Source organism: Cinclus cinclus, chromosome 14, assembly GCF_963662255.1.
Source record: "Cinclus cinclus chromosome 14, bCinCin1.1, whole genome shotgun sequence".
In the NCBI taxonomy this organism is placed as follows: domain Eukaryota; kingdom Metazoa; phylum Chordata; class Aves; order Passeriformes; family Cinclidae; genus Cinclus; species Cinclus cinclus.
In genome coordinates, this window is record NC_085059.1 from 7,406,003 (window position 1) to 7,427,292 (window position 21,290).

The 21,290-nt window shown below is 40.6% G+C and overlaps 1 protein-coding gene across 5 annotated transcripts in view; it reads right to left on the reverse strand.

Annotated features, from left to right (window-relative positions):
* TENM2 (teneurin transmembrane protein 2) overlaps window positions 1-21,290 on the reverse strand; it is a 480,855-nt gene that overhangs the window by 11,959 nt on the left and 447,606 nt on the right. For 4 of the 5 annotated variants that reach the window (XM_062502010.1, XM_062502009.1, XM_062502008.1 and 1 more), the window contains 8 exons: window positions 20,610-20,753; window positions 18,864-19,113; window positions 15,871-15,891; window positions 11,776-12,008; window positions 10,147-10,301; window positions 8,778-9,652; window positions 2,418-2,593; window positions 592-827 (listed from right to left, as the gene is read on the reverse strand). In XM_062502010.1, the coding sequence (XP_062357994.1) occupies window positions 592-827; window positions 2,418-2,593; window positions 8,778-9,652; window positions 10,147-10,301; window positions 11,776-12,008; window positions 15,871-15,891; window positions 18,864-19,113; window positions 20,610-20,753 (2,090 nt within the window). The remainder of the gene's footprint in view (window positions 1-591; window positions 828-2,417; window positions 2,594-8,777; window positions 9,653-10,146; window positions 10,302-11,775; window positions 12,009-15,870; window positions 15,892-18,863; window positions 19,114-20,609; window positions 20,754-21,290) is intronic. The other variant, XM_062502012.1, reaches the window with a different exon arrangement.

The following is a 21,290-nucleotide window of genomic DNA, read 5'->3' on the forward strand; positions in this document are numbered from 1 at the left end:
TCTGCAGAAAAGTTGGTTTGGCGGGACCTAATTGCTCTCTACAAGTCCCTGAATGGAGTTAGCAAGTTGTGGACCAGTCTCTTCTGCCATCAAATGCAAGGACAAGAGAAAATGGCCTGAAGTTGCACCAGGGGAGGTTCAGATATTAGATTATATATTTGAAAAACTTTTTTGACTGGAAGAGTGTTCATGCATTGGAATAAGGTGCCCAGGAAGGTGGTGGAGGGGCCATCTCTGGATGTGTTCAAGAAGCACTGGGATATGGCATTTGGGGATATGGCTTGGCGCAATTACAGTGGAACTGGGATTGGACTAAATGATCTTGAAGGTCTCTTCCAACACTGATGATTCTGTAATATTCTAGGTATTTTTGCCAATCTCTTTTGGAATACTTTTAGTAACGAAGCTCCATAGCTAATTGCAGCAGATGAGCCCATGCAGCCAACTGAGCTCTCAAACAGTGTCTCACCAAAGACAATCCCAGAGTTTTATATTTTTAACAAGTAAAAGTAATGTTCTTTTAAATAAAAAAAAAGATATTTTCTGCCCAGAGAGGAAAAGGTGATTATTGTAACAACAGGTTCTACTTACCCTGAGCTTTCTTCCAAACACGGTCACTTTGCCTTTAATCTGCTCCTTCCTCAGGCGCCATTCAATTGAGTTTAAACCATTTTCCATGGGTAGAGAAATATTACATCGTCCTATGGTGGGAGTCACAGTCCCAGCCAGGACATGAGGTTCGCTGTGAAAGCTAATGCTCATGCCATTGGCATACATCACTCTCAAAGTACCATTATTACAGAGCTGGTAGCTGTTCCTCACTTGATCTACAGCAATAATGAAAAGAAAATAATTTAGCTACTCCAGTCATAAAGAAAACATATAGCTTAATTTGATTGGTTTTTTATTGCACTCCTGTTGATGTTAAATGAAGTCAGCCTGCAATTACCATTTACGTGGTACTATGGTGGAAATTACAGATGTTACTGATTCATGTAAAGAACAGTAGTGTAACAGTGAGCCTGCAGAGAGATACTGTGTTTATTTCATTATGTTTTCCCTTCAGTTTTAATTCTCAGTCAAAATGCACAGTGATACGTGTTGAACCACGTAATTTATTTCTGATATGAAAAAAAATTCCTGAAAACTGAACTGCTGGATAAACAACAAAGCATTAAACTCCATAACAAAAAGAAAAAGAAGATGATTGCTGGACTCATTTTTAAGTAGGAAGAAGTAAGTGCCTCTTCTTTTCTGTTTCCCTCTGTTTAAATAAAAACTGTCTCCAAGCAGAGGCCTTGTACAGAATGACAGCGTGGCTTTAAATCCTCAAGGTGTGAGGCTCCAGCAGTGCAAGCTGGCAGCCACAGTGGCTCCCTGTCCTGCCTCCCTGCCTCCCCACCAGAACCACACTGGCCTGATGTGCACACCCGGCCTCTGCTGGACACGAGTTACAGAAACAATCCCGTGCATCTCTGGCCAGCAGTTCTCCAGCTGTTTGACACAGCCCAGTCCCCTCTCAGCCAGGACGGAGTGCCAGAGTGTGCAGCTGTCAGCAACACATCAATATTTACCTGACAGAAGGACAGCATCTTTGTAATTAATCATCTGGTATAAGAGAAATTAAGTCTTTGTAACCAGACCTGTCATGGTATCATAGTCTATAAATGCTGACATTTATGTCAGGAGGAGACTATTGTTTGATGATGATATTCTCATTCCAGTGACATTATATCTTAATTAAAAAGCCCCATCACTCACCAAATCCCTTTCAGTCTATCTTTGAGAACTGACTTCACTCCATCAGATACAATGCCTGCGTGGTGCTGGAATGCTCTACACAAACTCTGAACCTGTGTTGCTGCTGCCTCCTGCCACACACGGGCTGTAACACTGTTCTTGGAAGGGCCATCTCTGGCACCACAAAATCCACTGCCCTGATTACCCTAATGATTACATTAATTACACTACACTGTAATTAACGGCAGTGTATAAATTTAGAAGATTTTTTCCTACTGGAAGGCTTCCTCTGAGCCCCTCCAGAAGGATCACCCCAGCAGCCATATCCAGCAGTCAGGTTGCATCTCTGTGGCACAGAAGTTAGAGCCAATTTTGCAGGGAAGTACAGAGAAATATGCAAGTGGGTGAAGTGACCCTGACCCAGGAGGCAGTGGCAGGACTAACCTTCCCCAGCAGATAGTGACCATCCATACTTGACACAAAGCAGGACTGCGAAATGGCTCTTACCTGTCCTGAAGACCTGTCATTTTAGGAATAAGCTTTATGGGAGTTTTTCTTGCAAACCTTATACGGTTTCCCCCTGCTCATAAGTGTACTAATGACACGAATCATTAGCGAATTGCTTTCTCAGGCTATGTGTGTGGTTAGGAGGTGTGCTGAGAAGTGTGCTTTGGTACCTTGAACAACTGTATAGGAAGCCTCCACAGAGGAGAGATTTGTGATGACCGTGACATCGTCATCCCGATTAGAATTCTCAATGTCGATGGTAATAGACTTTTCCATTTCTCGATGAAGGCTAGTTACCACTCCAGTGGGACGTGTTACATTGGTCAGACGCCCTTCATGATCATAGCTAATAGAAAAGTTAGTGAGAGCAAAAAAGCATGAGGATATATGTTCATTTCAATACCCAATGTATTAATAATGCACCACATTTGTGCAAAAAACCCAGACTGAAACAGATTTTCAAGAACATCCTGGCCATATCTATTTCTCTGTTCTTGAAAAAGTCTATAATGATGAAATGATATTTTTTAGATACTGATCTCAACTACATGGGTGCAAATCCTGGCTAGTATATTTTAAATTATTAAATTAATTAAATTATTATGAATATATGGAGTGATATTTGGCTCAAACAATTATAACTAGTAAATTAGTCTTCATTTTAATAGTTGCATTTCACTCTAAGGAATTGGACTTCTGATGGACACTGCAATAAACAATTGCATAACTGCACATTTGCTTTTGAATACTTAGTGGAAACTAAGTATGGTCTTGAGTGACATATCAAGAAATAAACTTGCCATAAAAAGACATTAGATTGACAACATAATAATTTCATTTAGATCTTATCTGTGTTATTGGACTGCATTTTGGGGTCAGTATTTTGTCTTATAAAGATGAAAGATGAAAAGCACAGGACAGAGGTTGGAGTTGCACAAGGGGCAGCAGTCAGCACTCAGAATAGACCTTAGAAAATGAGTTAAATGCTCCAGAGGCATAAAGATTTAAAAAAAGAAAAAGAAAACAAAAAAGGGGAAAAAAAAGAAAAAAAAGGCTTTTCATTATTTTATTGGGTTAAATTTCTTTAGAGGTATAAAGCCTGAGGAGCGGGGGAAAGAAGGAATGCTGCTGGAAATCAAATCATACCCTTTCCCCCTTTCCTGCAGTATGCTCTAGTTGTGTGCATACATTTGCTAAGGAAGCAATCCCTTGGATCTTAGGGGTGAGAAATGGGAACCTGAAACAAAATCAGCATTCCAGTCTGACACTCTGCTCGCTGCAATTCTCTGCTCGTGCAAGAGTCTCTCACACAGCTGCTACCAAAGCATGCGTGCTTCTAGAGAGCAGAAAGGCAAGAAAAAATGTCCTGTGTAGATAAAGGGAAAAGTTTAGGTAGAGGTTGAAACCAACTGATCATCCTTGGAATGTAGAGATGCAGGGAGCAGGAAGCCTGGAAGAGAACTGGTAAATCCATTGCACTGCCTGAGAGTAACAGAAGAGAAGAGGAGCACATTTAGTATCATGGAGCTAGCTCAGTTCATTGCAGGCTGTGGTTAGCTGTAAAGATGAAAAAAAAAATCAGAGCTTTCAACATGGCTTTACAATTAAAACATTAAGAAACCTCAGACTAGGCCACCTGAACTTTACAGCATATCTAAAAAATTAAGACACAGATTGGCTCCTCAGTTAAAATGAACAAAATATGATTTTCAAATCCATTGCAAATGCTTGCACCCATTCAACTGAATATTGGGGAGGAAGGAAAAAGTCACCTGCGGAGCACCAAGCCTTACCAGAACCAATGGAAGTATTAGGCAAAGAAGGAAATCAATAAAACAAAGCATCATGCGACCTAAAAGGAACCAATAATACATTGTGTTCATTTAAGCATCTCAGGATCAAAGAAAGATTAAGCAGCATGATTTTTCTCAATATATTCACAAGTTTCTCTCCACAGATACATATATATTTATATATAGATATATTATCATTTCAGTAAGACACTAAGAAAAGATAATATGTTGAGATAATGAAAGTGGGTTTAGTTAAGTCTTTATAAAGGTCTTCACAATAAAATATTGAAAAGCACTCCAACAGAATAGCTAAAGGAAGAACTTGATCCAGCCAAGCATCTGTCTTGCAGGGGAAAAGTACAAAAACTGGACAATTTCAAGAATCTTAAAGGTTAATAAGGCCCCTTAAGAGCCTGTATGTGCTGTGTTTCATGATGAGCAGAGTGATGAAGGAAACACTTGGATGTCAAATCTTACAGCACAGACAGTGTTATTTAGGACAAACTAGAAAAAACTATGAGTGTCTCCAGTGTGACTCTGCAGTACTCGGTGAACTTCCAGAAAAACGGCTGGTGAAATTCCCCATCAGCAAATATATTTTAGGCAATGCAAATGAGACATTAATTTAAACTCCTCATTCACATTGCTGGGTTTTTAATTAACCTAGGAAAAATTCCTGGGGATTGCTGTGGGCTACTCACTGGAAATCTCTATTCAAAGTGTAAGGGCAGTCTAAAAAGTAAATATGGATGTGGATGTACAGAGATTGAAGCAGAAAAATGAAAATATTCCAGTGCCATTTCAAGAAATTATTGTTTTACCCCTGCCATGGGGTGTGTTCCTCAGTGCTGGTCATAGCTTTGAAAGCAGCAATATTAGCTGTCTACTGCAAGAGATGGATACACTTAGCAAAATACATACAAAAGTACTGCCCTTGAAGATCTGAAGACCATTTAGATTATGAATTAGATATATAAAAAATTTGCTACCTAAATGATATATACACAATGTGATACCAATATATAAAGAAGGCATTGCTACTTTGTCCATTGTATTAAAATAAAACCTTATTTTAAAAATACCTTAAAGGTGAAAAAAAATAAAATTAATACAACAGAGACCTTTTACACACCACAAAATTCACGCGACATATTCCTGAGGTTTTTTTAAAATTTATGTATTATGTGAGAGTGAGTGGTCAGTAGAATACAACACCCAGCCATTTTAATAATAAGAATAAACTGTATATGAATTAAATTATTATGTACTTCTTTATGCCATGAACCCGGGTCTAATGAAGTAAAAAACCAAGATTTGCAATGAAAAATATATCAATTGACCTGGTGTCTTCTTCAGAAGCAGTCTCTATCTACTGCAGCGTGTGACACAGCATCAGCCTGGATGAATCAGGTCTGATACGGCAACTTTTACATTCTCAAATGAGGTGGGCTCTGGGTACACCATAATTCCTGAGCTTTTGTTAGTGACTTCAGTTAGAGTAAGGCTTCAAACCAAGTTTTTCTACTAATAAAATGACAAGGGCAAACAAGGCAAACAACCTTTCCTTATCCAAGTATCTTAAAACCAACGAACAACAGCATCTCCCCGCTGCTACCTCACCAACTCTTTGCTGACTGTGACCAAAACCCCCCTGCCAGCAGGCAAAGGTTTCCCAGGATAGCTGTGGGTGGCACCAGGCACAAAGCTGGTGGCTGTCTCTGCCAGCCTGGTGGCTCTGAGCTGCATGGCCACACCTATAGCTCAGCCTGTAGGACACAGCTGAGCGCTCAGCACCTTCTCAGGAAGCTACAAGCATCTGTGCATCCCTTCAGTGGGCTTGTGACAGTGGCCTGAGGGCTGCTGGCCCTTGGCCACTGCTGTGGCACCTCTATTCCTTAGGCAATTTTTATAACCAGCATCCCGGTCTCAGGTCTGAGTCCTGCTCCCGACAGCTCGTGGGTGGAGCAGGAAGGACAGGACCATATCCAGCACTGCAGAGAGCAGGAACAGCAGCTTCTGACTTAACACAGAGCCGGGCAAGCCACAGATCCACACGCATTTACATACATCCCTGTTTTCTCTCCCTTTTAAAACTGATACAAGAAAAAAACTGCAGCATTCTCTCAGGACGCTCCCTAGACCAAGAAGAATACCACTGGGAACTGCTTCAAAGATCTGTGCTTCATGCCCAAGCCAAGCTTAAATTACCTCATGTGAGCCTGCTGGTAGCTGTTCTATTATTGAAGAGTCTTGGCTGTTCCTACTGCAAATGAGCTGCACGCACGTGGACAGATGCTATCTATAGAAATCGCGTATGGAGTGTGCACACACACAAACCAGCTCCTGTCTGCAACTCTCTGCACGTGCACATGCACACTAGATTAACTGTATAGATTTAATTCTGAGAGCATTTTCAGGGTAAAGTTTCAGATAAATGAGAGGAATATACCTGATAAGATAACATGGCACTTCAGTGTCTGGTTGATAGAAATGCACTGACATAAGTTTTTCGTAAGAACTTTAGCTCATGTAGTACTTTACCACTTAAAAGACCTCTGTTCTTTTCCTTTTCTGCTGCCATATTAACAATTTTGAGTGCTGATTATGTCTGTATGAATGCATTAATGTAACTGCACAGAAAACTATTTTGTTGTCCTTATAAAATCTCATTGGCTGAATACTTCATTCAATTGATGTTAAGTTATAGCTACTAAAAATTTTCAGACTAATGAATACAGAATTTTCTCCTAGGAGCTGTTTCAAAAAACATACAGAAACCAGAAACCAGTACTGAGTGACTGTGGACTGTGATAGCTTAGGTTTATATATTCAGTTTAAATACTGTCTTTATTGTTCTGTCATCTATGTGCTCTATGCTTATGAGAATGTATGTACAAATCTGGGAGAAATAAGTTGTTTCTGCTGCCTCATCAAAGTTACTAATTATCTAAGTACCTCAGGCTGTAATATTTAGATCTAAATATGGTATTTAACTTCCACTGACCTGAGGCAAAGGTTGCACATCTTTTCTTACTTGATCTTGGAAAAAATCTTTAGCACTATGTACACATTAAACGATATTTCCAGCTGATCTCATCAATGCCCCTACTTTCTGTATTTCCTTAGGAATCATAATACAATTTTTCGAATAAACCATGTTAACTTAGCACTTGGTGTGACTCTCACACACCAATTACACCAGTTTTGTAACCGGTAACTTTCTGATGACATTTCTTAACGTTTTATGGATTTCCACGTAGAGTTTTAAATTATGTCACTTCTTAGTTTTCTACAATTAATTTCTGGTGTTTTGAGAAACGACTAATGTATATGACTGAATCTTGGGCTACCTATTGAGGAAAAAAAAACAAAAAAATCTTTCTAGAAGGGCATCCACATCTCGTCAGCAATAATATGAAATTTTATTCCGTCTAGTCCAGTGAGCTTTTACTTGAGCTTATAACCAGCAGGTCGTGCAGTCATGTAACTGAACTTATTCGTGTAACGAATTTGTGGTGAGGAAATAATTTTTGCAAAATATTAAGGAGAAAAAAGCCCCTGCCCACGTGAAGCCCCAGGCTGGAGAGGAGTGAGTGGCTGGGCATGCAGGGCCCCACGAGAGGGCACTGCTTTCCTGAGAAAGGGAACCAGCTGCAGCATCCCTGCTGGGCAGGGCAGCCCTTCCCAGCACACTGAGCACAGCTCCTTCTACTCCTGCATTTCTTACGTGTTGTCTAAACAGAGAAAACAGGTGGCCAAGCTGAATGCATCAATAAACTAAGAGGTGTGTGCCATTGCTCGTCTGTGACCTTGAAAATAAGCCTGCCATTTACAATTAAATATAAAGCCTTATTCATATTTCCTACTCACTGATTTGGGGAATGGTATTTTTTGATCATTAACTAATTCAGACAAAATATATGGCATCAGACTTGCCATACTCAAATATATTTTTGAATATGTCATTTAGCTTCTCTTTTTAGAATTATTTCAACCACAAAACCTCAGTAAGACTACTAAGAATAGGATAAATATTAATAAAAATTGGACTAGTTTTTCCTAGATTTTTAATATACTTTTGAACCTCATCTCTTCAGCTGAATTTCATTTAAAGAGGAAGTCCTGCCTATTTAATCTATACGCTCATGAACACCAGTGTGGTTTTGGGTTATCTACAAATTATGGAAGTTACACCAGGGGTCTCTCAGATAGCTGGGTATCTAATTTCCTCACTTGTCTCAGGAATGAACAATCATTGAAGTTAATCAACATTTTAACAACCATGAGTAATATATGAGGCTGAACAGAAAGAGAGATAATTTGAGTTCCAAAAGAAGCTGCAGCATGAGGGTTCCTAGAGAGAGGCAGCTCTGCAGGGGGAGTGCTGGGCTGCTCTGGCTGTGGACTGTGGGCAGCCCTGCTGACCATGAACAGCAGCTTAACTAAGCTGGGGTTCTGGCCATGGCACACAGTCCTCTGTGCTGGGTGGGGGATGAGCTGCACTGAACTCAAACCCCAGGCAGGGATTTAGAGGGATCAGCACCCACCCAAAGGACCTGGCACAACTGATGCCATCACAAAGCCACTTAACCATTTCCAGCATCACCCTGGACTGAGGTGCAATGGCCTTAGTATCAATGAAAAACCTACAACAAATTGCAGCAGGGTCAGTCTAGGGCCTACTCACTACCATTTGAAAAATAAATGTATGCTTAATATATCCAAAAACATTCTTACTCATAAAATGTTGTCCATCCTGTTTCATCACTCTTCGTTGCTAAGAGACCACTGTTTCCATTATATGTCATTAATCCGAGCTCCAGGGTCTGTGTTGAGACCAGCTTGAGTCCACCATTAGTGCCAACAGCCAGCGTGACAATCTGATTATCCGGCATCAGTAAATGGCGGGGCATCCCACTGGCATCCCGGCGCACCTTCAGGGAGTTGCCATTGTTGTCCATCACCTCCGTGACATCGTTATCGCTGCTATAGGTGAAATTGTACAAGTATTCCCCAGTAACGAGGCTCAGAGTGTACTGGTGAATCCCATCAGCATTGAAGACATACAGCTCCTGTTCTCCTGGAGATGCAGCTTCATATTGGTTAAAGGAATTAAGAATGGGCCTGTTTTTACTGACAGCCCTAATGCGGATATTTCCGAGATCAGCTATGTAGATGGTACCATCTGGGGCCACAGCTAAGGAAGATGGTGAATTTAAGATGGCATCAGTGGCATACCCATCATCCCCAGCATAGCAATTACAGTTGACATCATTTTTGCAATCACAGTCTGAAGCTGCCCCTGCAAGAAGGCATATTTCTCCATTGGTAGTTACCTGGCGTAGCCGATTAATTTTTTTTTCATCTGTCTCACTGATGTAAAGAACTCCTGTGTGTGAGATGGCAATGGCACTGGCTGATTCAAGTGCAGAATGAATAGCCAGTTTGCTAAGAGAGTAGTCTATACCAGGAACCTGGCAGTGCATGGGGCGTCCAGCAATAATGCTAACTTGATGGTTTTCTGTGATCCGTAAAATAACATTGTTCTCTAGGACATAAAGGGAGTTGTCCATGGGATTGACAGCGAGATCAGTAGGCCACTCCAGCCGTACCTATGAGTTGCACAAATTATTACTGTAAAACTCGAAACTGAAAAGTACACTCCTAGTGTTTAAAATTCCATGTGTAACAACAGCAAATTAGTGCGGGGTTTATCAGCGTAAATCATGAAACCAAGTCATGAATGGCAACTATTTCAAACAATGATTTTGTTTTTCGGAAATATTAAAGCTACGTGCAGTTGTAACTTTGGCTAATTGTGTTTCTGTGCAAGAATGAATGCTACATTGTGGAAGCTCTACAATAATTACAGAAAAACAGGCAATTAAGACAATAACTCCCATTATCTCAACCTTATTTTTCTATAGTTTCATAAATAAACTGTGTTAGCCACAGCAAAAAGGATAGTTCACCCATTTCAGTAACAAAACAAATACGTTATCATCTTGTGCTGCATAATGTATTTCTTAAGTGGCCAGGCAGTCATCCAAAATAGATGCCCATCACTTCTAAGGCAGAGAGGAAAATAAATGCAGTAAGAATCTACCTGGGTGACATCCATGCTGGAATCACAGCTGAGAGGTCGAACAGCAGTTAGATCATTGGAGCCCAGCAGGGTTGATATAATTCCATTCTGATCCACTTTTCTAATCATAGTGGCATCAACAAAATACATGAGTCCATACTTATCCACTGCAATCCCTGCAAATATAAAACCCAGGCATCAGTGCGGCAGTGAGGCTGCTGGCAGTCAAGGCAGGTTTTGTTTTCTTCACCATATTGTGAGGTGGTGAAATTTGTTCACTTCCGCTGTTCCCTCCTCCCTCTCAACCTGAGCACAGGTCCCGGAATCCTCCAACAACCCACAGTTCTGCCAAAGAAATGGCATCAAGCAGGTTTATCCTTCAGGGCCTTAAAGAGAACCACAGACATCTCCATATGTGCCGAAGACCCAGCAGAACACATCAGATTGTTTCTAGATTCAAACTCTCTGATATATTAACGTAAACCGAATTAAAAAATTATCTCCTAATTTTACTCAGAAATTTGAGGCATTTCTTTCTTCAGCTGAATAATCTAATGAGGATGAAGAGTTTTTAGAAATCTTTAAAAAAAACCTGCAAAATTTTTTGAAAACTAGGAGGACATGGTATTATGTGTGGATATTTTTTTAATTCTTTGACCTGTTGCAGTAAAAATACAGAAAGAACATCTGGTGTTTCCAGACAAAGACATAGGAGTTGCTAGCCTAAAAAAATATGGGAAGCTTCAATTCTTGTCACACTGTAAGTCCTTAGAGAGGAAAGGCACAGAATGGAAGGGTGCTCCCTTGGAGGAACAGATGGATGCTGCTGCCCATTGGGAAGGAGGGCAGCCTTTTTTTCACTTGCCTTTTCTGCTTTGATTTGGTGCACTGCCTTGTCCATTTCTCAGGCTGAAAATAAAATATTGATCTAAAAAAATCTGTCTTCAAATGGTTGCAGTGCTCATCCCACTGGGCAGTGAGAGAAGATACAGCCTCATCTTTTTAATTTCTACATGTTAACTGAAACTACTTCCTTATACAAAGAAACTGGACTTTCCATTTTTGTGTACTTTTATGATAATCTAGTTATTTTTGGCCACTAAAAAAACCCAAAGATGTTTGAAACACATGACAATCCACCTGATTAATTTGCCCTTACAATTAAGATGAAACTACAGAGGAAAAAATAAAAGCCTTAAAAAGAAACACATGCTCAAGTCTCCATATAATCTTGAAAACTTTTTGTCAAAAATTAGAAACTGGAAAGGGCAAAAATCCTTTTATATTTTTTCTCTGACTGTGAAGAAAAAGGAGATATATGGACAAAAAACTCAGGGAAAAGCCACAGCAAGCAATTTCTCTCCTCAAAGACTGCATCTCAAATGCTAATCAGTTTCCCAGTTTACATGCTTGCTTCTTGGAGTGAGCAGTACCCTGCTAATTTGTGTTCTGTTCTCCTTTTGCAGCACTCAGTGCTGGGGTAATAAAGTTTGCTTTAACTAAACAAAGCACGAACACTTGCCAATCCACTGTAATTAAAGCCCAGAATAAAAATCACCGAGCAAGGAGTGATTTAATTGCCAGATAATTATTTCCACATCCAGCCTGGCTGCACGCATTCATTTTCTCTGGTTTCTTTTCCTCCTTTACCTCGAGGGCTCATTAGGGTTGCATCCACTGCCTTCCCTCCATCCCCACATCTGGCTTCATCAAAGGGCAGGCACTGCTCTCCCGTTCCTGCCACCACTTCAGAGTTACCAGCAAGGTCCTTCGTGCCCGTGAGGGACTTGACTTTGTATATCCGTCGGCTATTGGTGTCCGACACGTAGAGGGAGCCTGAAACAGGGTCCACGGCCAGATAGTATTTATGAGCGGGATTGTTGCTTTAGAGAAAAAGAAAGCATAAAACAGAAACAGCTGAGCAGTCTAGAAACTTCACAGGCTTTCAGAGCTTGGATACTCATCAGGCACAGAAAGATCTGGAAAGAAAGTCTGACACCTTTGTACAGAGGTGAGGTCTGAAGGACCATCACCTGAGGACCTGACTTGATTAGGGCCTGGTCAGTGTTCAGAGGGATTGTAATTTTAAATCTCACTCATCCTTCTACACTGAACCTTGCACAGCAGAGCCCAATATGCCAGAGCTGCACAGCAGTCTTCCCTCTTGATCTCTTTAGCCCTTTAGATCTGCTCGGGTCGATTCTCTTTGGCTTATCTGTTTCCCCCCTCCCTGCTACCTGGTTTAACTTCCTTTGGAAGCAGAAGTCATAGGAGCAAAATCAAAGAATCAGCTTCTGAGTTACTTAGATCACACCACAAAATTTGTGAGGTCTTGTATAAACAGGAGGCAGAGGCATAACAAATTTATTTCTAAAGCAAATTTGTTCTCATTCATTCTTATCAAGAATCTCATTTGCAGCAGATGAAGTTGGTTATATAACTAAAACCAGAGACCCCAAGTGTCTGACTTTAACTCCAAACCTTCTGTTATTGAAAAAACTGTCCTCAGTTTGTGATTGGAATGGGCGCTCATATGGAAAGCTACTTCTCTTCTGAAATATATGTTTTTTGACAGCTTGTCACATTTTGGAACTACTTTAGCAAATCATCTGCAAATTGAGGAATGTCAATCTTCACTATATATATATATGTGTGTGTGTGTATATATATACATTCACACACACAGAACCGCAGTGCAGAAATATTTTCAAAATCTTGCCTGGCTAGTTTTACTCAGTTTATTTCGATTTTAAGCATGATGTGAATTTTCCAGCCTTTGGAGCCTATGGGTGAGCATAAATAAGGTCAATGATGGTTTCAAAGCATAGAAGACAAATGAAGACAGGAAGAAAAAAAATGAAGGTTACTTACCAGTAACCAGAGATATTTGCCTCCAAATATCCACACTCCTAGTTTCACATGGCAAATGTGCCCATCTCCAAGAGTGAGGATACACAGAGGTAAGTTATGATGGGCATAAGCCATTTCTTGATCAGAATCGCTGAAACTATAATAACGCCACTTTCGGCAGATGGATCCATCGGCACACCAAGATAACTGTGGTCATGAGGTCATGACCAGATTTGGAGGAATGAGGAGGCCCCAAAATATCACTTTCTACAGTTATTTTCCTCTATGCCAGTCTTTGACATGCCATGGGTTTAGGTCAATAATGGTTTGTTCTAAGACTGTAGAAAGTAGGAAGGAGATTGGTTGGATCACAATTCAGTAGGCAGAGGCAATACCATCTGCTGAAGTCTAGGAGTGTAGAAATTAGAGATGAAGAAATACAATAAACAAAAAAATACTTGGCAGGTTTATTTCATGCATGGATCTCAGAGTAGTTTAAAAAGATGGGTGTAGCACCCATTTTACAGAGGAGGAAACTGAGGCACAGAGAGGTTAAGTGGTGTAGACAAAGTTATGCAGGGAAACTAGTGACATGCTTGAGATTAGAGCACAATCTCATTATTCCCCAAATTCGTCTCCTTATCTTCAACAGCAGACTGCACCTCTTCACTACGACCTTATCACTTTCCTTCTCCTCCCTCCAAAATAATGCTCAATCTTCTTTGCAACATAGAAAAACAGTTCTTTCCACTTTAGAGATCCCTCTAGTCTCTCAGGTATCTGAGCCATACAAACACCTGCATGTTTGACATTGTTTCAAAACTCTACCCTGTTCTCCCACCATGCTTTCTTTCCCCTTACACTGAAGAACACACACTGCTGTGGCACCGGGGCTGTGCTGCACTTCACAAATACACCCAACCTTAGCTCGAGGCTGCCCTGCAGTTGGTGCCTTTTGCTTGGCCCTTCTGAAACAAGGGCCATCCCTCACCCTGGCCAAACGGGTACCTGAGGCAGGCACAGACAGGAGCTGGGCACAGACACTGCTGCTTGCACCTGAAGTGAGGGTCCTGCTGGACTCAGTGGTGTCACACAGTGACAGTGTCACACAGTGCCCACCCCGCAGGAATGGAAGGATCTCCCTTGTTTTCATGCATTATTCTGCCAGCCTGTGCCCACCCTGCCTCCCTCCCCTCTGCGCTCAGCCAGCCCTAGGTGTGCCCTGCTGCTACCAGGATGGGGTAAGACACCAGTCAGGGTAAAGAGCAATGGCAGAACGTGGGATATTTCCCTCTCCTCTCCTGCAGTCATGGTGCATCCATGGAGCTCACCCTACCTTTCTCCTCTGGAATCTCCCCCAGGGCAGTTGTGCCAGGGAGTCAGTCACAAGCTTTGGTTCCAGATCAGAGAGCAGCTCACTGGAGCTGCAGACCTGTTCCATACTCCTTCCCTCTTTCCTGAACTAGGTAAGGGAACAGATAGTGGAAGACTCTAAGCAAATTTTTGAGGGAATTTGTCAGAAAATGACTGCTGGAAGGTAACATGCACTCACTGTGCTCCCAGAGAATCAATGAGACTGTTACCTCAAACAGGGATTTGCTTTATAAATGAGTACTCAATATTTCTCAGACTGGCATCTGAGCAATTAAAGACCTCTGCCTCTCTTTTCTCCACACCATTGTAATCTTTCACTTGAATTACAGGAGGCCAAGGACTGTACCTTGTTTAAAAAGATTTTCTATGGCATTCAGTGTTGCTCAGAGGCCTCTGCCAATAATGTCTGTGCCTCCAGCCCCCAAGTGAATGTGTAGTCACCACCACCTTCACTCTGCTCTCTGAGGGAGCCTGGGGCCTGGCAGCAAGTGCAGCTCATTCTCCCTGTTCTTCTCACAGGTACAGCAAATTCCTTTTTGAACAGCAGCTTTTCTTTAAGTTTAACCAAAAGAGAAGCTGTCCAGAGCAAATCTCTAAGCAGATGAAAAACAAACTAGGCTTAGATGAAGCAAATGAGGAGACTCCAGCATCACCAATAATCATTAGGAAATTGTGAATTAATTCACCCAGGTAAGAATAGTTAGGGGTGTTACTATGCCAAAATATATTGCTAAGGGGAAATCCTGTTTAGTCCAGACCATCTATTGCATCAACTTGTATCACAGAAATGGAAAGTATGGTTTTAAAAGGGTAATGCACAGGACACTATGAAACAGATTACAAGAGCTCTTCTTGTTCTTGCCCTTGATTTTCTCCAGGGTGAACATCCTCCCTGTCCCAGGTGTGGCATGAAAGGAAGCACGAGTGTTTCCTATGCTGCAGCCATCCAGAAGACCTAGTGCTCTCCTCCCAACATCCAGGAGGGTTATGCCTCCCTCCTGAAACTCGCAGGGACTGCTTCTAGTGGTTGCACACAGCCAGCCCCACAGGTTGGCTATTAAATGTGTTTGGCAAAACAAATATAAACTAAATTATGGCAAAGGACAGCGGGCGCAGAAAATCATTAATGACCAGAAAATGAGTTTTTGACCTATATGCCGTCATTAGTGCTTTTGTGAACCTTTCTGGCATTTGTGAAAATGCTGTTGTAGTTTACCTTGACCATTTCAACCAATTATAGACAGCAGGGAGACGTGTTTATCTAGAAGTTAGCTTGGGGTTCATTATACTTGCATTCTACTAGAAATTTCTAATTACTGTCAGAACTTTTTGGCTGCTTTTTGACTGCATTTTGTAACTGCTAATGCTTATCATATTCATAACACACAATTAGCACATAAAAATGTTTCTATATATGGTACATGAAGAACATAACATTACACAAGAAGCACAATACAAAAAGCAAACACAATGAAGCAAACAAACCATATCAAATTATATGGGAAAGAGCTCATGTCTTACCTATGTTTAAACTCTTTATTTCTTTATAGAAAGGGAACAGAAGAAAAAAGAACAAACAGTTAGCTGAAGAATAGATGGTAAAGCAAACATAGTATTTGTTTTATTTTACAAAAGGACACAGGAGAAGTTATCTCTTTTCAGCACTAGCCTTAGCTTAGTTTACAGATGAAGAGTGACTGCGAGGGATAGAGCTGCAAGCTAATTCCCTATAGGATACCCCTGCCCCCACCCCCCTCCCCTCATATTTAGGAAACTTTCTGAACCACTGAAAGCATTTTCACATGGAAATACGTGTAGCTTGGGGGCTAGGACTGAGAGAAACTGGCAGTTCTCTGAATACAGGACTGGGCAGGGGGAAGCACTAGTCTGGGATATTGTCTGTCAGTTGGAGACAACCTCTTTAATCAAAGGAGTTTTCCAACAGGCTATTTGTAGACAAATTTTTACTATGCAGTTTGGTTTTTTTTCTCCTCCCAGTCTCTAAAATAATTGCTTAAAGCAAGTTTGGATGTTGCTTTGTATCTGTTTAAGCCTATCAAAGCCAATGTTAAGGTAAAAATGGCCCTTCTAAGCGAGCAGTAAGGTACTGTACAATGGGAGATAAACAGCATTAACTGATCCACAGCTTACTGCCCAGACAAAAGCTAAAGGAAAAGTGCTCTCTACTTCCCACAAGAAAATGAACACATTCCCCACTCACACAGCATTTCACTGTGTTGATGTAATTTCCATTTAGGAATATGCACTGAACAGAGCAAGGAAGTTTGTGACTCCTGAGCTGCAGCACTCCAGGCACAGCCCCCACCTTGCAGCCCCAGTGTAAAGTCCCACATGCAACACTGGAGTCCAAATTCCTGCTGGCCATTCCAACCAGGCACCTTCACAAAGGACAGTGCAAAGGAAATATGCACACTGGGATATTCTGACATTTAAAAGGCACTGCAGATTTACAGGAGCTTATGTGAAGCCAAAATTACATCAGCTGTGAAATCTAAACAAGGTGATGTATTTGGTTTGTAATACTTGTGGACGTACTGGTTGCAATGTAATACGAACTACTTGATATGAGCTGAAGACTCTGCTCCCGTTCACACTTAAATGGCTCAAATCTTCAAACTCTTACCCATGTAACTCATGCAGATTTCAAGATGAGCAATGAATCATAATTGCTGCTGTAGATTATGTTTGCTGGAATGGACCTTAATTCCCTTTAGAGGAACGGGGGGTAGAAGACATCCTAATGTAATCCTAAAGTCTATAAATCCTAGAAAATCTGTACATCAAGTCCTTTGCAGCTGTCCAACAGCACTCACAGTGCATCAGCTTCATGGTTAATTGCTTCAAGTTATAACAGAAAATAAAGAACCTATGCTATGGAAAACAGATTTTCAAAAAGGAGGAAGTGGACAACAGCAGATAAAAATCCATCTTCTATTTCTTTACTGATGTCCTTTCCAATTTTCCCTCACACATGATGAAAACCCAAGTTCCCTCTCAATCCCTCTCAGAGAGAAAGAAAGCAAAGTACTCACACTGATACTGTTATAAATTTTGAGGCAACATTTTCAAACATAAGGTAGGCTAAGAAACTGTCACTGGCTGATATTGGTAAGTCAGGTGCATAAAAATGCATTATAAGAAGTATCCTAATCTGATAAGGTTTCTCTTCACCTGTAAAGCTGTAGTACTATTTACTAGAAAGCTAAAAAGATCTGAACAACTTAGAAAAAAAATAATTAGTATGTTCTATATAATGCAGTTACAGTGCATATTGATATAAATATTTATAGCAGGTCACACTTCCATGCCAGCTACCTTCTGTGGTTTAAACTGAGCTGCTAGCAGAAAGCACTGGATGATCCATGACTTTTAAAAAGAAAATAAAATATAATGAGGCAGCCTGATGGTGTATGAGGTAGGTGTCAGAGAGTGATTTCAGAGTTGAATTGGCCTGAATCAGATCTCTTTTCTTTTCTATAGAATCAGAATTCACAATAGTGACATCAACAGAATGACATGAATTGAAGAGAGGTGTAAAATAGAGCTAGGCCTCCTATTCTTTAACACTCCAATCATTTTGCACTTTTTGCCACTAATTAAAAACTAACTGTGGAAGCTGAGGAATTGGTTATTGGTCATATCATTAAAAAAATACTTGTGACCTAAATTCACTCAATGGACTTTGCAGCTATATCCAATTTCCAGGAGCACCATTGCTAGTGCCTGAGTGGGCTCCAGGAGGGGCAGCAGACAGCCAGGGCATGCAATTTTCCCTCATTTTTCTGCAAATACTCAGTAGTGCTGTAAGTATAAGGTCCAGTTACATGAGTTAGGGTTTGAAGCAATACCTTTTGCCTCTCCTAGAAGAATGAAAAAAGGAGATGGAACAGAAATGGGTGAAGTGGTACATTCTACACTCATGCCTTCCCTACCAAGTGATCAAATCTTAAGGTTGGAGGGGGGCACGGGACAGGGATAAAAAAATTACAATCTTGAAAAGAGTTCTGATGATTCAAGATGACTGTATGTCAACCTGAACTGTACTTGTCAACCTACAGAAATAGACTCACAAGCATGGCAAAGAAATGTGAAAGTGGATCTCAAAACCACTGGCACAAGAACCTTCCCTCTGACCTCACAAGACTGTTACACCTTTGCCTGTCACTGTGGCTCAGTACCTAAGGGCAGTCAATTCCAGACTTTTCAAACAAAACCAAAAGATGCACTGAGGGACGACTGATTCAGTGACCACTAACGAGACAGAAAGAGATGGTTTGTCCTTTCTGTACAAGTTAATTTGTACTCTTAAGTCCTTCACTTTAGTCACTGCTCTGGTAAGTTACAGACTTTGAACTATGCATTTCTGTGCCCCATTTCTCCACTGGAATTTAAATAGGTTGAAAGTGACAATGTTTTCCAAAATTATAAAAAGTAATGGTAAAGGCTGATTTGAGCACAGGCTCCAGAAGCAAAGTGCTGAGGTTAAGCCTTACCTCAGCTCCAGTATGCTCGTGACATTCCTGGAGGGGAAGATACGCCGAATATAGTTAAAATCCCCAACAAAGAGACTTCCATCAATACCCACTGCCAGTGCTACAGGGGCCAAGAGCTTATTTCCTTCTGCCAGACCATTGCAGCTCGGACAGGATATGCTTCTGCGGCGCCCGTTCCCCATAATGCTGGTGATCACAGCGGGCTGCTGAGTGAGAAACTGATTTTCTCCGTTGCCTTTGTGCAATATACCTAAGGACAGAGAGGACAAGAAGTGGTTATTACCACTATTCATTGCAGGGGACTTCAGGCTGTTTTCTTTTCAACAGCTGCTTTTAAGAACTGTACAATGACGGGACTCCAGTGTTTAGTTTTTCAATGATGCAAAAGGAGCAGAAGGATTTTGCTGGAGTAAAAATAAAGGTGTAATTTATTCAGTGTTCAAACCCACACACATACACAGCCACAGACCCAAACCTACACTCAGAGTCCTTTGGTATTCATTATGAAAGAAAACCCTGCCACACAGCTCTGGCCTGGGACTGTGGTTTAGATGCTTTCTGAGTGCGTGGAGAGAGCTGTTCCTTATTTGTGTCTCACTCTAGTTTCCTGTATCATGTTTTGTTTGGAATTCTGTGCCAACCTTACCGTTCTCTTTCCACCTCTCAGTCCTTCACACTTTTTTAATAGAAAATGAAAAATGAGAAATGGAGGCACCAGAGAAGATGATAGCTCAGAAAATGAAAAGATAGGAGAAAGATAAAACTCCCAGAAGGGCTGCTAAGGATCAGTGATGAAAGGCAAGAGGGAAGCTGGTGGTACAGATCTCTATTAGACTTTAAGAAAATACCTTCAAGATAGGATTTATCTTCAAAATATTTGTTCAAAGAGCAGAGCCCTGCTCCAAGAAGGGAGTGGATTTTCTGACAGTTTGACCATATTCTGTGTCATCAAAAACTGTGGAAATCTGGCTGGAAACTTTCAGCCTCATTTTCTTGTGGGAATGAAGTTGTATGACCCTAACATAAATGTTCCCCACTAGTGGCAACATTCTCTGTTGGCATGTACTACCAAATGTGGATCCACTGCAAGTAAGTTCAAATAGCCTGATCTTGCCAATGCTGAACAACACTTTAGATTTATTAAGTAGAAATGCACTTTGTTATTTGGTAAAATAACAAAGGATGGCTAAAATAACAGGACGGCTGCACACAACACTTTGCAGGGAAGAAATAAAATGTATGCTGAGCATCCAGCTTCCAAAGAATTGCTGGTAAAATAAAACGATCACAAACATTCAGCTTAGGATATGGAAAGACAAAAAAAAAAAGAGGAAATACAAACAGGTGACTAGTGAGAAAGACAAAGGAGACTCAGTATCTTGTTACAGACTCGTATGCCTTGAAAGCTCCATCTCAAATTAGGGGCAAAAGGAGGTCAAGCAGAAGGAACCAGAACAGATTTGGTTAACATGAGAAAAACAGGGATGACAGAAAAATATTACAGGGAAATAATAAAAAAACAGAGTAGAGGATAAAGATTAATACTTTAAGAAATTCAAGCTGTGCAGAACAGTAAGAAATGTGTTGAAATTCTACAAAAATTTTATGACAACTGAAATATGCCTCATACCTTACTGAGCTAAAGATGAAACAAAAAGAGTGGAGTAATTGCATTTTTGAAAGTGTAAGTATAACGGCAAATAAAAATTCCACAGGACTGCAAACACAGGGAATGAACTAACTCACCACTCTTGACATTAAGTACATGATGTTTATCCAGAGACCATCCTCCTAAGTTTGAAGGATCCAATTCAAATCCTTGCAGAAGTGCTGTCCTCTTCTCCCATAAAATGAGACTTGGGCAAGTCTCATATTCAAAACCCACAGACACTGAAATAAAATAAAATCTAATATACTTGCTGAACAAACACTGAATTAAATGTCCAGAGCACATTCAAGTCATTGAGCATTCCAGCCCCCCAGCCCCCTCAAGAAGATGGACTGATTATATTCCTCACTTTTATTCTACGATATTATATTCATATCTTTGACTAGACACAAATTTGAAACTTCATTCACGTGTATTCTGCAGGGATCTAATCACTCCTATTTTAATAGCTCACCCTGGGAAGTTATGGGTTTGCTGAGGGGAGACTGAGAAATAAAATTTTTAAATATAGCAAAATTATATTGAATAATTAAAAATATCAGATAGCAGGACAAGATAAATTCTTAAGTTGCCAGATGTTCACAGCATTTATTTAATGCATTCATTTTATACACCATATAGCAAAGGGCAATGAAATTTAAGCACAATTGCACTGTAAGCATTACACAGGAAAGCAATATCCCATGCAATAACATGAGAGAAAAGTTATAGTAAAGAAGAATTTAGAAAATATAGAGAATAATTAATTTTTTTTAAAA